Genomic DNA, 17,893 nt, shown 5'->3' on the forward strand with positions numbered 1-17,893 from the left:
GAGCTTTTCTGAAGTGAAAAGTGAAATTTCCATTATATAAAATACGGCATACCACCATGGGCTGGTCATATTATGTCAGTGTATGTAGGAAATGATGCTTAAATCTAAGAATTCATTCATGTTAAAGATATGTCATGTCAAATTGGTCATTAGGTCGTTAAAAGTCATCATATTAGTGTATCTCTAATATTCTCCTATGAACTCATATATGGAAAAAGGGTAAAAATACAAAAATCGTCTTTTTTCAATTTTTTGCCGATGAAAGATTTTTTAATATTCAGCAAGCTTTTTTTGACTACCAAGGCTAACATTTAGTGAAAAAAGATCGGAGGTTCATGCAAGTCCGATAATATGTGTGTTCCAGCACACCGTGCCCTCAGAATAGTCAGATAATTAACAGGATATTTCCCAAAAGTGGCATAACTATAAGAAGGGAGAGAAACAAAACAAACAAATAGAATTAAAAGTAAAATAAAGCAGAAGAAATACATGAAAAAGAAAAAAAACTGTTGAACGAATATAAAAATGATCAATTGGTAAAAGAAGTTCTCAATTAACAGCTGTAAAAGTGCTCAAAAGAACACTAAGAAGGCATTTATCGTTCACGTCTAAATCCACTTCTCTCTGCAGTACAATGACAGCGCCAAGCGCGCTCTTTTGGGTTCCATAAATCGAGTTCGCTGCACAGCAATTCAGTTACCCATATATAATTTTCTTCAAATTCAATTTGTAGCTGCTGGCACACTTGTACGGCATCGATGACGATGTTGATGTAGGTGGGTGACACTATAACATACGATGCTCACCCGACATCCGGTATCGAATACTCACATCTAGGGCTTGGTAACAACCTGTTGCTGAGTGGAAAGATGCACGGAAGCGTAACATTTCCAACTCCATTTCCGTTCGATTCGATGACGCTTGATTTGCTGCTTAGTATTCCAAGATGGAATCTTGGGGATAATTTGATTGGCAAAACGCTTCTGGTGGATTATATTATGTAGGTTCATTTTGAAGGGACGATAAATGAAATTCGATGTTCTGATGTGACAGCTGGGTTGATAGAATACAGAGCATTGGAATTTCACCGCAAAACTTAATCTATCAACCAGAACCTGCTCTCAACCGTTTAGATATTTCCACAGAAATGTAATAACTTTCCTACTTCTTTTCCATTTCAGAGTAATAACCAATTATTTCGTAGTATCATTAGCAATGGCAGATATCATGGTGGCCCTTTGCGCCATGACCTTCAATGCATCCGTCGAGCTGTCCGGGAGGTAAGTCGAGCGAATCTTTTCAATCTTGATTGACCCCCAGCCTTCCCTAGTAGTGTGTCTCCGGTGGGACCAATTTCGGTAGATTTTCCAACATGCCCACATCACACCAACTTGTGCTACTGCATGACATTCCAATTAGCTTGTCTGTGTCGTTCAATCTCCGTAACCACCGCACTATTGGGCAGAAACCTACTTTGGTTGGCCAAAACTTCTATGCATGATAGAGGTTTTGATGACTTCGGCAAATTGTCTCGGGTGAATTAAATCCTATCCTGTAATAGAAGCATCCTAGCAAAAAAAAACTTTCTTCGGCAAAATTGTTCATGGTAATGTTTTTAACAATTGATCCGAAAACATTTACTTTATATTAAATACTTAGGGAGTCTGATCCTATTCTTGGCACGTTTGATTCACTTCGGCAGTGGGGTTTTCTGAAAGGAACTGAGCTCATACTTAGCCACAATGTGGGTTGTATTGAAATGTTTTTTATTGCAAAGTTTCAGACAATTCGGCCGAGAAAAACCCCCCATGCCAATGTGAATCATGCAAGTGCCCAAGTAGCTCTACACCCTACTTCCTATACGTACATGCGCCATTAGGCTGCATGCAAAGATTGTACCCCGTTTGGCATAAAGTCGTTTGGCATAAGGTCGTTTAGCATAAAGCCGTTTGGCATAAAGTCGTTTGGCATAATGGTCGTTTGACATAATGGCCGTTTGGCATAATGGTCATTTGGCATAATGGTCATTTGGCATAATGGCCGTTTGGCATAATAATTGACTTAAAATAAATAGCGAAAAAAATTGGTAGGTCCTAAACAAGCGTGGTGTTCGTTCAGAGATCTTCCAAGCTAAGAATTTCAAAAATTGTTGTGACATTAGAGATAAGGGTATGCGAAATACCGAATGATTCCGTCAAATACGCTTCGAAACGAAATTCCGCGGAATTCCACGGAACTCGCACAGGCGAAATTTGTATTTTGCTATTTCGTTTCGATTCGCCAAATTGTTAAAATAATTTCCACGGAAAATTGAAAACAAACGGAATAAAACGGAATTTCGCGAAATTCGAGTTTAATTTCGAACAAAAAAAAGCAAAGCGTTCGCTTCTACTCCTAGCAGCTACAGTCCAAAATGGGTCCGTATTATGGATCAAATCGACTCATATCATGGATCAGAACACTATAACAGCAAATTATGTGCGAGGCAAACGAATGATGTACTAGTGAAAGTTTCTTTAGGAATCATCTTATCTTAGATTCATAACTGTGATACGGGTTTCGATGCCCCACAAATATGAATCAACGCTTCTAGGCATATGTATGACATTTTATTTCCTACGAATGGAACAAATGTGTTTAAGCATGTTATTGTTGATTGCGATGCTGTATAGATTTATGGTTCGCGTAGGTAAAATGGGTTCTGCGTAATTCCTACTCTATTTGATGAGATATTCTCCGTTTAATCCAACTTTGATCCATATCTGTGTGCTATCTATGACTGTGGGATGACTGTAGTATTGACTGGTCCGCAGGATATGATAAACTGCACTGCCGTTGTAAAGTTTCCAAAAACGCCTATTTGCCCTAAATTCCTCGCGGCGAACAGCCCAGAAAAGGAACAGCTGCGTTTGATGAACTACCACAATGTTATCTTCATTCTTCCATAATAATAAAGAGAGCAAAACCACGGTTTCACCCGGGGAACATCGCGTGTCCTTTTGAGCAAATCCGTTAATATATCGCAAAAATTGTTTGTACACAAATGTCAAGAAAAGCTGCGGAGCGTGAGTCTTTGATGTTCTGGATTTGCTCAGGTGGTACAGATTATTGATGCGCGCATTAGTTCTCTCTCTTGCTTTCCCGCTATGACGTCACGAAATGGCTTCTTCCAAAATCATTAACATATTGTTATGATAGTATTGGTATTTGCAACATCGATGACATATAACTGCTTATCACCTGATTTAATGGATAATTTATGCGAAGAAAAATGCTCCAGGTGGTATTTCAATATTTAATCAACACTTTCAGGTACAGCATTATCAATTTTGCGACAATATACATGAGATTTATATTTTACAAAAAAATCTCCGATTTTATGCCGCATTTCATTAGCTCACACAATTACACTTGTAAATAGAAGGTGCTTACCTTTTCCAATTCTGCAGCAAACATTTGTGTTTTGGATTTCATATTGCGTTCACTACACTTCCACTAAACAAATCTTTCAATGACTTCCCTCAAAGGAACACATTTCAAACGGGAATCAAATATTTATAAAGTTTTATCAGCCGCAACACTCAAAACTATTATGGCGGTGGTTTTCACTTGCTGCGAATCGACGCCGCCACCGCACACTGAGACATGCCTGTGTTTAAAGTCTAAAATATCCAACTTTTTTTCTGTTGTATTAATTTTCAGTGCGGATAGGTTGGGCAAAGCATAGAAATTTGAAATTCATACGTTGTTTGTTTTTCGATTCTCTCAAATTACAAAAACCATCTCTACGAAGCATAAAATCATACCAAGAGTTTATCAATTTGGACCACTCAAAAGAATTGAAAAGCTCCACAGTGCGATGCGTCGGGATGCGTCGAGACGCGTCTATCGTGTGTGCACAATCATCGCGATCGTTGAGCGCAGTGATGTCAGAGTTGCTATCTATAAAATCATAGCATTTAATGTGAATTGATGACAAAAATCATTAAAATTTTATTAAATCAGTGATCTTGTGATGGATATCTATTTGCAAAATGATAAGTTTTTATGATATGCAGCAAATGTTCCGCAAACACCGTCATCCCTTGCAAACAAAAAACCGTACCGATGCATAACAAAAATATGCGATGAATCCAATTAAAACAGAGAAATTTCGTTGCCCTTCATTAAATTGTAATGTTTTCTTTTGATATGTACGATTGAAGAGTTGATTTTGATTTCCAATACTCGTCAATCTACTAAATTTCCCATGTGTTTACATAAAAATATGCCTAACACAAATGTTATATTTTTGTTTGTTTTGAAAATATACATGGAAAGGTGACACTACGACTATTACATCAATGATGATTCTAATGATTCTTTGACTTACACGCCGCTTCACCTTGAGGCTCTCCGCGATTTCGTTGTTATGTCATAAAACTCTACATGTACTGTCACCCCACAGTTATGGATCAGCTAAGCATCATTTTTTAGAATAAAATATGATTACAAATCATGGTGATCTTGTACAAAACAATATTACCCGCCTGGCAATGCCGAATATACCTAGTTGTTTTCGAGAACACACATAAAAAATCACGGTTATTTACGAAAAAGTTGTCGATTTCGATAGAAATTTCAAACGTTGTCCATCCCACAGTGAAACAGGAGGGTCCTTATTATGGATCAAATCGACTCATATTATGGATCAGAACACTATAAAAGCAATTTATCTGTGGAGTAAACGAATGGTGTGTTAGTGATTGTACAGGTTTCGGCGTTTCTTTCGGAATCGTCTTATCGTCGATTCATAACTGTGGTACGGGTTTCAATGCCCTAGAGTTATGAATCAATGATTTTATGAATAGGGATAACATTTTATTTCATACGGACGAATTAAATATGCTAGAAGCTGTTACGATTGATTGCAATGCTGTACAGATTTATGGTTCACGTAGATAGAATGTGTTCTGCGTAATTGCAACTCTATTTGATGAGATATTCTCCGTTTAAGCCAACTTTGATCCATATCTGTGTGCTATCCATAACTGTGGGATGACTGTAGCAGCGAAATTGCAGTGATTGTTTGTCGCTGGCGCCGTAAAAAATCGCGTTGATTTGGGTGATCCAAAGCCACACCTCAAAACTTCAAGAGCACAAATCTAAAGAACCAGACGTCCATTCAAGCTGAAAACTCTATCGATTGGTTACTCGATGGCCAATCGATCTAGCTTGGACCGCTGTCGGGTTCGTTAGATTTGTGCTCTTGAAATTCTGAGGTGTGCCTTTGATTTATTTTCACCTTAAAAAGGAAGATGCATACATTATTTCATATCGAAAAATTAATCTAGGTTTTTTCACGCTGCACCACACCACCAACTCCACTCTCCTCTTATAACGTGACGTAATTTCCTCACAACCCCCAATAAAAAAAAATACTAATATTGATAATATATCATTACAAGTATTGGAAGCCAAATGCCGCAAGGCAAAGGTGTCTTAACCTTTTCAATACCGACATCAAGTTTCAAAATTTTCTAGTTTCGCCATCTTTCGATCGATTTTGATGATTTGTTTTAGTAAAAATCACAAATCAGTTATAAATTTGATTCATGCAATGCAAGCACCATCAAAATTGGTTCCGGATTTAGATTCAAGTTTGGTGGGGTACCTAGGCTATTTCACAATAGAAAAGAACAACAATTTTTTATCGATTTTTGCACATCTAGAATTCGAGAAAAAAAATAAGCCAAACATTAAATTTAGCTCATTGAAAGACGGATTGTCTGAACGGACATAGGTGAACTTGTCAATCTTATTTGCGGTTCCTCTATGCTATGTAGTCCAGGTTCAACTTTTTTTTTCGAAATTTTCAAATATTTATTAAAATACTCTCGAGGCTCAAAATTCAGTGAAAATGTGATTTTGTAATCAGTTTTAAACAAAGAATCTGAAAATGAGGTAATACCAACAATCCTTAATTCTTCCAGAAATCGTTCAGAAATTCTTTCACAGATTTTGGAATAGGATCATTTCTCCTGTATTTGCTCTACAAAATAATAGAAATACCTTCAGTATTTTCTACAAGGTTTACTCTAAAAGTTTGCATTCATCCGGATTTGATCCCTCCAAGAATTAATTCACAGTTTATGCAAGGCTTTTCCAGAAAATTTATTAGGAACTTCTAAATTAACTCCAACAGGCAATCCTGGTTAAGTTGCTGTCGCAATATCTCATGGAGTTTATTACTTTTGCAGTTCTTTTAAATTTATCTTGATTGATTTCTTAGGTAGGGTACCGGTGCCATTAGTGGACTACCTAAGCTATAAAAAATCATAACAAAATAACGTTAAGCCTTACCAGATATCTTTTGGCGTCAACAGAAAGATTTCAACTATATGGGAAAAATCTACTATATGGGAAAAATATGAAAGGAGTGATAAAACTAATGTTTTAACATAAAATCGCTTGAGCCACTATTGGTACACGTGTTCCAGTAGTTGCGCTAGTGCTCCAGTAGTAGACGTTCGGCAATGATACAAGGAATTTTAAACAAAATGGTAAATTTTAGCATAGGTTTAACATTTTCCCTCGGAACAGCAACTAATATCGTTCGAATGAAGCATAAAGATCATCTCTGAGACTTTTCTTCATTTTTATACATCCATTTTAAAAATTGCTTCCATCCGTTGATCCACTACTGGAACACGACGGCGACTATTGGTGCAAGGGAGCAAATTTTTTGAGTAAACCTAATTATTTTTATGACTTTTTGATAAAATAATAAGCTGAAATTGGCAAATCGACTAAACTAGAGGCGATCTATACACCAAAAATAACTCATGTCGTTTTTATCGAAAAATGTACGTTTTATTGAATGTATGACAAAAGGTCGGAAGACAAAAGGTCGAAAGGACAGAAGGTCGAAAGACAAAAGGTCGAAAGGACAAAAGGTCGAAGAACAAAAAATAAGGGACAAAATGTCGAAAATCTATTTTCAAAGAAGGAAAATATTCTCACCAAGCAAATCATTTTCGACCTTTTGTCCTTTCGACCTTTTGTCTTTCGACCTTTTGTCCTTTCGACGTTTTGTCTTTCGACCTTTTGTCCATAAACCCGTTTTATTCCATAGTTTAATCTACTGGTACATTACAACCATTGGTACCGGTACCCTATGTGTTGATTGATTTTTTAAAATATAATTTAATTCAATACTCCAGCAAATACTAAAGCAATTATTCCAGTGATTCCTCTGTTCTACTTATTTTTCTTCTTCTTTCTTGCGTTGTGTTCCAACTGGGACAGAGTCTGCTTCTCAGTTTAGTGTTTTCATGATCACTTATCGACTTGTGTCCCCAATCACATTCACTGAAGCCACAAAGCATAAAGTACAGCAAAAAAAAATATGAATATCATTATTCCATGTTTTATGGTATATATTAGCATAACATCACATCCACATGATTAAAAAAATTGTAAGGCGTTTCTAAAAATCAAATTAATTTTGGACTCCTCTCAATATTTTTGAGATTGTTTTAAATGTTTGTAACTGCTTTTCGACCCACTTCTTAGTTGTTACATTTAAATTAAACCCACTCATTGCCTTGTGTGAGTGTCAGATATGTTGAAATGGAACCTTATAAAGTTATTAAGAAGATTTCAAACAAACAGAGAAGAGTTTTACCAAAACATGTAAGGATTCCGCTGAGCAACGGTAAGGTTACCATATGGAAGAAGATTTAAAAAGACGTTTTTATGCCTATTGTCAAATTTCCAAACTTAAACGTGTATTCCGCGAAACAAATTCAAAAAATTCGTTTCGTTTCGATAAATTCCGTGAGATATTTGATTTCGTATCGAGTTACACGAAACATTTTTAAATTTCGTTTCGTTTCGTCATTATCAGCGCAAGATATTCCGCGTATCGTTTCGTTTCGTATCGACATGGAAAAAATCCATATCGCATACCCTTAATTAGAGAGCATAACTAAATAAAACTCATGACGGGTCTCTACATCTCAGAGCACAGAGTATCTTTGAGCTTGTTGCGATATACATATTTGAAAACAGTAAATTGGCAAAACAAGTTCGCAGTTATTCATCAAGGGAACGCTCATGGAATATTTCACTGCAGATCAAACTCTGTCCCAGTTTGGACGTAGCATTCGATGAAAATTACTTGATAAAAGAATGGAATTTATTTTGCAAAATATCAAAAGCTCTAATCCAAAAATCTTTCAATGCGACTCAATGCAAAAATAGCCTATATACGAGAGCAGATTGTTTTTCGTTTAAAATGTTTATGGCTCTAACACAAACAAAATCTTTTCACAGCATAGCACAAATGAACAACATCTTTAAAAAAATATTTGTGATAAACCTTTGCAACGGTTTAAATTAAATTCTAATTTTGGAAGTGTACATCAAAAACACCGTCTATTATCGAGCGGAAGGAAAATTTGTGATTGAAATAATATTTCTTTTCAGCATATCTCGGAAGGAGATCACGCGTTTGCCCTAAAAAAGTGTATGGCAGTTGGCAGTTTCAAAAGTAATTATCATTCTAACAACACATCTGGCAAGAATTGATATAACAGCAAAATATAAAAAAGGTTAACATTTAGCTTTACTAAATAATAAAATTTAAAACAGTATAAATATAAAGAACAGACTATTTTTAAAAGAAGGCAAAATTTCTAATTAAACCAATAGAAAAATGGACGCCAAAAATCATTGTGGCATAATAAAAGTAAAGACATAAAAAAGTGCGTTCAGTATCATTGAAGTGATTGTGCTATACTTTTCCCCGAATGACTGGTTTCCCCGAAAAGTGTTGACGAGAAAGAACGATAAACAGTCAAAAGAAGGAAGTATTCTGTCATTCTTGACTATACACGTGTTGGCAAAAATGCTGAGAACGGTAAAACTCGAAAGAACCGCCAATCAAATAAAGAAGGGTGCATATTAGATGATAAGTTCGTTCACCACCCTGAAATGTACAAAGTTACGACAATTATGAGAGCAAAAAAAATTTTGAGGAAGTGGGCTAGTCGGGGAAACGGGATGTTCGGGGAAACGGGATGTTCGGGGAACTGGCGTTCGGGGAAATGACATTCGGAGAACTGACATTCGGGGAAAAGTTGCACAACCCATCGAAGTAACTGTAGTAATCGATTTCTCTTTTCGCTGATAATTTGAGCAGATCAATGTTATCGATTGCCGCCCTTTTGTCAGTTGGAAACAAAAAATATTTAAAAAAAATAGCGCCAAAGAACAGCCTATGCATAAAAGAAGGAGAAATTTATTGAAATTTTAATCCACAGTTTTCATACCTATAATTATGGTTACATCATAAGGCCTGTTCATTTAAGAAAGTGGACACGTGTTTTTTACAGTAAACTGTTTATATTCGAACAAATCATGAGTTTACCTAAAATACATTGAAATCAACGTAATTTCGACCAAATTCACATAAATTTGAACATTTATTGAGCATTGCTGGAGAATGCTCTTACTTTTCTCATTATACCTCCCATAAGGTTCTGCACAATATTTTTCGGAACTTTTCGTGGTGCTGCTGTTCGTTGTGACCACATTTTCTTGAAAAAATCGATGGAGCTTGCTTCTCTTCCATCCTTTTTAAGATGTCGTTTGATTATTGCCCAATATGTTTCAATGGGGCGTAGTTCTGAGCAATTTGATGGATTCGATCATTTTTCTACAAATTCGACTTTTTCCTTCTTGAGCATCTCCAAAGTAGCTAAAGCATAGTGAGCCGATGCTAAGTCTGGGAAAAGCAATGGAGGCATGGTATGCTTTCAGTATATGGGCAGAAGCAATTTTTTTATGCATTCAGTTCTGTAATTTTCGCTGTTGATTGAACCCGTCGTGAATTATGTAGTATTTTCATACTGCAGGAGCAAATTGCTTGCCATAACAAATCATTTTTCCCAAATTTTTCTGTTGGGATGTATTTATTTAGAAAAAATAGATCAATTAAGAGAGGGGTAATTTCGTAATAAATATATACAAATCTTCAGTGCAAAAATTTGTTCCAATAGCGCAACTCAAAAGAAGAATTAATATTTGAAAGAAGGGTAATTTCTGGATAAAAACTATTACTATTACTATTAAAATACTATTGGCAATAACTTTCCTAATATGCTTAAATTTATTCAAGAGCGAATGATTGTTGTATAAAGTGTCATTTTGTATCAATTGACTCCAAACAATTGAGAAATTCTTGGTTTCAGACTCATTATGCCAAACGACTATTATGCCAAACGACTTTATGCCAAATTACCATTATGCCAAACGACTTTATGCCAAATTACCATTATGCCAAACGACCTTATGCCAAACGGCTTTATGCCAAACGACTTTATGCCAAATGACCTACCACCGCATGCAAAAGGTACGTATATCGCCTCCACATTTGTACTCATATGCGCTATTTTTTACGAGTTTGTGTTTACTGGGTTACAGGTCTTATCTGCGTTTCCATGGTACACTTAATACGGGGCCACGGCATAAAAAAATAACAAGGCAGGCTCTTCACTGATGTAAACATCAAGTTTGGTTGAAATCATGTGACGTCACTCCTATCGTACCATATACCATCCGGACCACTAGATCAATTTTTTTGAAAATTTGTTCGAGGTGGATAGGAATGACGTCGTCAAGTAGCTGTCAGTTTTCGGAATATATCACCTTCTTAAATATAGTACACCGTGTACGGGGCTATAGTTTACCACATCGCATGGTCTTGTGGAGTCTGTAGGTGCATCTTGAACAGAACACAGTTTGCGGTGTGCTTAGAACATAAGCAGTGAACGGAAATATTTCGATATCATTGATATCATGATTCAAAATTATACTCGTTACAAACAAGCATGCTGGATTTGCATAATTAAGTCTAAGACAAGACGTGTCAGGTCAAAGTACAAAAACGAAACCAATTTCCTGTCAAAAAAGACCACTTCCTATTGATCTTTTTGGCAATAGCCTACTTTAACATCGTTGTACTGGACTGCAACAGGGCACTTTGTTGCTAGCCTGACCGTGTTGCTAGTTCATAAATCGAAGTTTTTATCAAAAGTTTTTGAAATTTCTCAAGAAATATTTTTGTTTTAAATCTATTTATATTCGACGTTAAGTTTACCACATGTGCTCCTACAATGCTAAAATAAATCAAAAGTAATAATTAAAAGCACTATACAGCCAACTCTTCACAACTCAATATTCTATAACTTGATGGAATTTTGTGGTCCCCTCATATTTCCATGCATCATGCTTTCCATAAGTCGATATTTCTATAACTCGATATATCCACAAGTCAATGTCACGGGAATGGTAAATCACTCTCTACCGGAAGAATTAGAGTCTTGTACAACGCGAGTTTGGTCTTCGTCTGTAAGCTACGGGACTTTAGCTGGTTACGAAGTCCGTAAAAAGCCCGACTCGCAGCTGCAATACGCCTTTTAACCTCGCGGGTAACATCATTATCGCAAGTCACTAGAGGTACACAAATTCTTCAACTATTTCAAAAATATCACCACCTATTACCACCTCACTACCAACATCACCTATGGGCCCACGATGTCTACCTGCGACCATGTACTTTGTCTTCGTGGTATTGATAATGAGCCCAATTCGCGTTGTCTCCCTTTTAAAAGGCACGTATGCCTCTTTCACGGCTCGGCGATCAATCCCGATTATGTCGATATCGTCCGCAAAACCAAGGAGCATATACGAACGTGTGATAATAGTGCCATTCCTATGCACGCAAGCTCTCCTTATTGCTCCTTCTAACGCTATGTTGAACAATAGGTTTGAAAGTGCATCGCCCTGCTTCAATCCGTCTAAGGTTACGAAGGATGTGAGCATTTCATACTCAGCCGCTGGATACCAGAACAGACGCTGTTTGAGCCGCACCTCCTGGTGAACAAACGCTCGGGACGCACCCCGTCAGAAGGACAACAGTGCCCAGGTTGCACTACCAGCTAAGTACGCAACCCTTAGCTGGCGGTCTTTGTCATCGTTAGACCCGTGGAAGCGTGAGGTAGGCACTTGCGAGGACCAGAGCGATGTTGGACGCTCCTTCCTGGTTGTCGACTCACCCACATAACTCAATATATATTTTAAAACCCGTCTTATGCGGGGAAACAGGGACTTATTCTTGTTTTGAGGTGAATAAATATTTTCAAGTTGTAATAAAATTTGAAAAACATCTAAATAAAACAAAAATATTGTCAGTAAGATATTGTAATATTTTTTAGCATTTATAAAAAACGACTCTATGACACTACCCCGAACGCCACTACCCCGAATGGGTCACTACCCCGAACGCCATTACCCCGAAGGTATAATATTTTGAAATGGATAATTGTGGAGTATTGTGATGTGGAATTTTGATCGATAGGATAATATTCGTATTGCAATTTTAAGGAAAACTTTCCGTTTTACGGTTCAACGAAAAGCTACCGCAGCTGTCACATCACTGATTTGCACAGGTAAATCATCAGTAGGCTTCAATGATACCTTGGATACCGTCTTGATGATTGTTGTCTGTTGCTATTTTTCATAGCGTTTTCTCTTTCAAGCATACTATGATTGAATTTTTGCTTCAATGATGGAATGATTTCGAAGCCTGCGGTAGAACTTTGACAGCTGCGGTAGAACTCTGCGGCTACCGCAAACTGGAAAATTTTCTTAACAACCGTAATATGAAGCCTAAATAGGCTTAGCCGTTAACGCACAGTAAGATCATCCTGAAGGTGACAGGTTAAAATCCGACGATCTAGAGCATAGAGTATATTTGTGCTTGCCACTCAACATACTTATATGAAAATGATCAATTGACTAATCTAACTCTAAGTTAATAACTGTAGAAGTGTGGAAGTGCTCGTGAGAATATCAGGCTGAGTAGCAGGTTTTGTTACAGTGGAAATATAACTTCTTCTAGCTGGAATAGAGCCTGCTTCGTAGTTTTTCCATTAGCATTTCCACAAATATTAACTGATATTTTATCTATTGATCATTTTTCGTGTAACAGGTACGAAGATCTCCACGCCCCGGGAAATCAAAAAAACATCCAAACCGAAAAGTTCCTCGTGCGGTTGGATTCGAACCCACGACCCTCAGCTTGATCTGGCTGACTAGTTGTGCGTTTACCACTACTAGGCTCCGATGTAAAGTCCAAGATCCAGGAGGTTCTTGAACAACCCATTGCTGTGTCTAACAATTGTAACAAAGATGGGACCAAATTGATTATCCTTTAGGTGATTTGATCCGCTTGCACAATACTTTTCATTTGTCGAGTCTTCAGCGTATGTTCCAAAATTTGCGTATCAAATTATGACAGTATGATTTGAATATGTGTTTTTTTTTTTAAGAACAGCCTATATTAAAAAGAAGGGGAAATTTCTAATGAAATTAAAAACTATGAAATTCCTAAAAACACTATTTTAATAAGGTATTATTTCCTCACTCATAGTTTATTTGCAGTGACGACAATTAATGGTCGCCATCTGGACCATTTGGATGACCAGTTTGACCAAAATTTCTTGGCTGTAGTATAAAAGGCTGGGTAGATTGTGCCTGCATCGACACCAAAATATGATCACAAAATTCCATCACCGTTACGACAAAAAACGCTTTGGTAAACAAAACTCGTCAGCTGAATTTCGAAAAAAAAATTAATTCTTTAGCTACATTTCGAAAAGAAATTTTTTTTAGCTGAATTTCGATTACAGTTGTTGTGCAGCTTTATAAGAGATCTGAACTTACATATAACAAAAAGAACTCTATGTTCAAACGAAATTAAATAGTTTGATCGTAATTATTGTCCCTTAAGTATTACTGGCGAAAGAAGTGCTGTATAATCTTTTAAAAATGATCCTTACAACAGTACAACTAATAAAAAAAGTCTGCTTTTCATTAAAATTAACCGTATTAGAAAATATCAGTGGCTAACTTTTGTAACAATAACTCAAAAGAACAGCCTATTTTAGAAAGAAGGGAATATATCTGATGAAATAGCTGCAAGTCTATGATGCCAATAAGCACCGAGATGAATTAATCTCAGGTTGGACGTCTCGTTAATAAAGATAATAATAATAATGACAGTAAGTACGACAAAAGAATTGATAGATCGGCCAAAAGAAAGTAAAATCTCTGATAAAAATAAAAGTGGGGTAATATCCACCAACAGAATATTTCGAAAAAACAACCAACAAAAATTTTAGGTCCGATTTCCGCACCATTGCCTGCCAGCTTATATTACAGATGCATACATACAAACCATGCTCAGTCCAATTTTATTGCCCACAAAAAAATACTATGCTAAATTCTGAACTATTCGGGGTAATGGCTCATTCGGGGTAGTGGCGTTCGGGGTAATGACCCATTCGGGGTAATGGCTTTCGGGGTAGTGACCTATTCGGGGTAGTGGCGTTCGGGGTAGTGGCATTCGGGGTAATGGCGTTCGGGGTAATGGGATGAAGCCATAAAAAACATTTCGAATAATAGTTTATAGGGCTCCATCCCATTACCCCGAACGCCATTACCCCGAACGCCACTACCCCGAACGCCACTACCCCGAATGGGTCATTACCCCGAACGCCACTACCCCGAATGAGCCATTACCCCGAATAGTATGAGATACAGTACAATATCTTGTTTTGCGTGCAAAAACGCGTCTCTAATGAAGGCTGGTAATTAATGGCACGTAAAATTTGTCGGTAAAATGTTCATCATATATTATCCCTTCTTTTATATGTCAGCTATTCTTTCGATATATCTTGATGGCAACTACAGTCAACCAATGCAACTGCGATCCAAGGGACCATCGAGTTAGCCATGAAAATCAACTTTTACTATGGTTCTCTAACTCGATATAGAGATACGGAATATCGAGTAAGGGAGAGTTAACTGTATATTCTTCTCATTCTTTCTGAGACAGTGCCTGTTTATCAGCTCAGTGGGCACCTTCGCAATTCAGGGGTTCATTCACAAATTTCATTTCGCCAACAATTGCCATTTTTAACACCTACCCACCCCCTCGTACTTTTTTTTTGTATGGAAATTCTACATATTGTGAATGAGCTGTAACATTTTGAGGACAACCACCCACAAACTGTTTTGCTTCCTTCAGCGTTACGAAATTTGTGAATGAGCTTTAACCCGTTGGCTACGGGGCTGACAACCAAAATTCAAATTGCTCGTATTTGAGCATTACTCCATATTTTTCAGTGAAATTTTGAGGATTGCTTCACTAATAGTTGTAGTTTCATAAGTGAGGGGAAAGTATAGATTCAGAGTATTGTGGACAAAGTTATTCCAGAACATCTCTGGGTCAGGTAGGGTAAAAATCACATAAACTACCTTTTAGAACTCATTTATCATTTGGAAACGAAATGTTTTCATACAAAAAGTGAATAGGCCCGTTATTTGTAATAAGTTACGATGCAGCAGGATATTAAGAAAAAATAAAATTAACCTACAATAATGCTAAGGCCTCCAAATCATTCTGAAGTTTTGATCATAATCTACACAGGTTCATAAATTATTTTAAGCGAGTGATGTCCTCGTTTAGTGGTTTACAGCACTCATTTAGCCTTAACAGACGTGTTCACAAATTTTGACAAAATATTGGATATTGTAAGTCATCCAAATCAACCTGGAGTTCAAGTCCTTTTGATCTATCAAATCTACTACAGTTTATACTCACCCAATTCCCGTGAAACCTTCTCGTTCCTATCCATAAAGCTTCATATGACTCGGAAAGTGTACTGCAATGAATATTGATAATCTGAAGGTCTTCAGAACATACTGTAGTTATGAGCATCAATTTCTATATGCAGCTTGACTTATTATTTAAACCAAATGGTTTCAATACATCCATACTTGATCGCGAATCTCCGTTAGATTTAAAATAAATTGTTTCAGAAGTGTTCACAAATTTTGACAAGATATTGGATATTGGAAGTCATCCAAATCAACCTGGAGTTCAAGTCTTTTTTATCTATCAAATCTACTACAGTTTATACTCACCCAATTCCCGTGAAACTTTCTCGTTCCTATCCATAAAGCTTCATATGACTCGGAAAGTGTACTGCTATGAATATTGATAATCTGAAGACCTTCAGAACATACTGAAGTTATGGGCATCAATTTCTATATGCAGCTGGACTTATTATTCAAACAAAATGTTTTCAATATATCCATACTTGATCGCAAATCTCCGTTAGAGTTAAAAAAATTGTTTCAGACGTGTTCACAAATTTTGACAAGATATTGGATATTGTAAGTCATCCAAATCAACCTGGAGTTCAAATCTTTTTGATCTATCAAATCTACTACAGTTTATACTCACCCAATTCCCGTGAAACCTTCTCGTTCCTATCCATAAAGCTTCATATGACTCGGAAAGTGTACTGCTATGAATATTGAACATTTTAAGGTCTTCAGAACATACTGAAGTTGTGGATATTGATTTCTATATACAGCTTAACTTATTATTCGAACAAAATGTTTATAATATATCCATATTTGATCACAAATCTCCGTTAAAGTTTTCAGGTATTGTTTCACTTGTTAACAACATTTATTATAACAGTTCCACTTCTCAACAGGGGGTCCGCGGATCGCCGACCAAGTAAAAAGCACGCTGAAACGAACCCTTCACAGCGAGCCGTTTTTTCGCCGTTAACAAGGTTGAGAAACAGTGCTCTAGAGACATCTGCAAAGCTTTTGAAATGACATATGGACATTCAAGGGTACTGAGCACCTCCACTAATTTCAACAATGTCTCATGCAAAGTGTAGTAAATTATTTGCATGAGTTTTTGGAAATCACTGAGCACGTAGTTAGCTGGAAGTTTCCACGAATGTTAAGATGCGTTTCTTCTTCTTCTTCTTTCTGGCGTTACGTCCCTACTGGGACAGAGCCTGCTTCTCAGCTTAGTGTTCTTATGAGCACTTCCACAGTTATTAACTGAGAGCTTACCATGCCAATGACCATTTTTGCATGCGTAATATCGTGTGGCAGGTACGATGATACTCTATGCCCTGGGAAGTCGAGAAAATTTCCAACCCGAAAAGATCCTCGACCGGTGGGATTCGAACCCACGACCCTCAGCTTGGTCTTGCTGAATAGCTGCGCGTAAGATGCGTTTACAGGAATCAAATCAATTATGTAGATGATGATGGTGATGATTATGATGATGATGATGAACTACACGCTGTGAATTAGACCATCGAAAATCATACATTTTGCCATACGAAAGGTGGAACGATTATTGCAATACGGACGCTTTATGTATCGTTCGTATACATCATTAACTGTAAATTATGTGGTGGAAACAAGACGACTGTGTCAATTTGTTGTAGCGTATATTCAAGAAAGAATTTGTATTTTTTCTGTCGACGTATTTTTTACGAAACGTTTCGGAAAAGATGATCGCTCAGTTACCTTAAGATGTTCAATATTCATAGCAGTACACTTTCCGAGTCATATGAAGCTTTATGGATAGGAACGAGAAGGTTTCACGGGAATTGGGTGAGTATAAACTGTAGTAGATTTGATAGATCAAAAAGACTTGAACTCCAGGTTGATTTGGATGACTTCCAATATCCAATATCTTGTCAAAATTTATGAGCACGTCTGAAACATTTTTTTTTTAACTCTAACGGAGATTTGCGATCAAGTATGGATATATTGAAAACGTTTTGTTTGAATAATAAGTCAAGCTGCATATAGAAATTGATGCCCATAACTTCAGTATGTTCTGAAGGTCTTCAGATTATCAATATTCATAGCAGTACACTTTCCGAGTCATATGAAGCTTTATGGATAGGAACGAGAAAGTTTCACGGGAATTGGGTGAGTATAAACTGTAGTAGATTTGATA

General features: G+C 36.8%; 1 protein-coding gene across 5 annotated transcripts in view; it reads left to right on the plus strand.

Annotated features, from left to right (window-relative positions):
- Positions 1–17,893, plus strand: part of LOC5567281 (putative uncharacterized protein DDB_G0277255) — a 470,679-nt gene that overhangs the window by 279,515 nt on the left and 173,271 nt on the right. For all 5 annotated transcript variants that reach the window (XM_021837646.1, XM_021837645.1, XM_021837643.1 and 2 more), the window contains exon 4: positions 1,182–1,280. In XM_021837646.1, coding sequence (XP_021693338.1) covers positions 1,182–1,280 — 99 coding nt within the window. The remainder of the gene's footprint in view (positions 1–1,181; positions 1,281–17,893) is intronic.

The sequence above is a fragment of the Aedes aegypti genome, chromosome 1 (genome assembly GCF_002204515.2).
Source record: "Aedes aegypti strain LVP_AGWG chromosome 1, AaegL5.0 Primary Assembly, whole genome shotgun sequence".
Taxonomy (NCBI): Eukaryota; Metazoa; Arthropoda; class Insecta; order Diptera; family Culicidae; genus Aedes; species Aedes aegypti.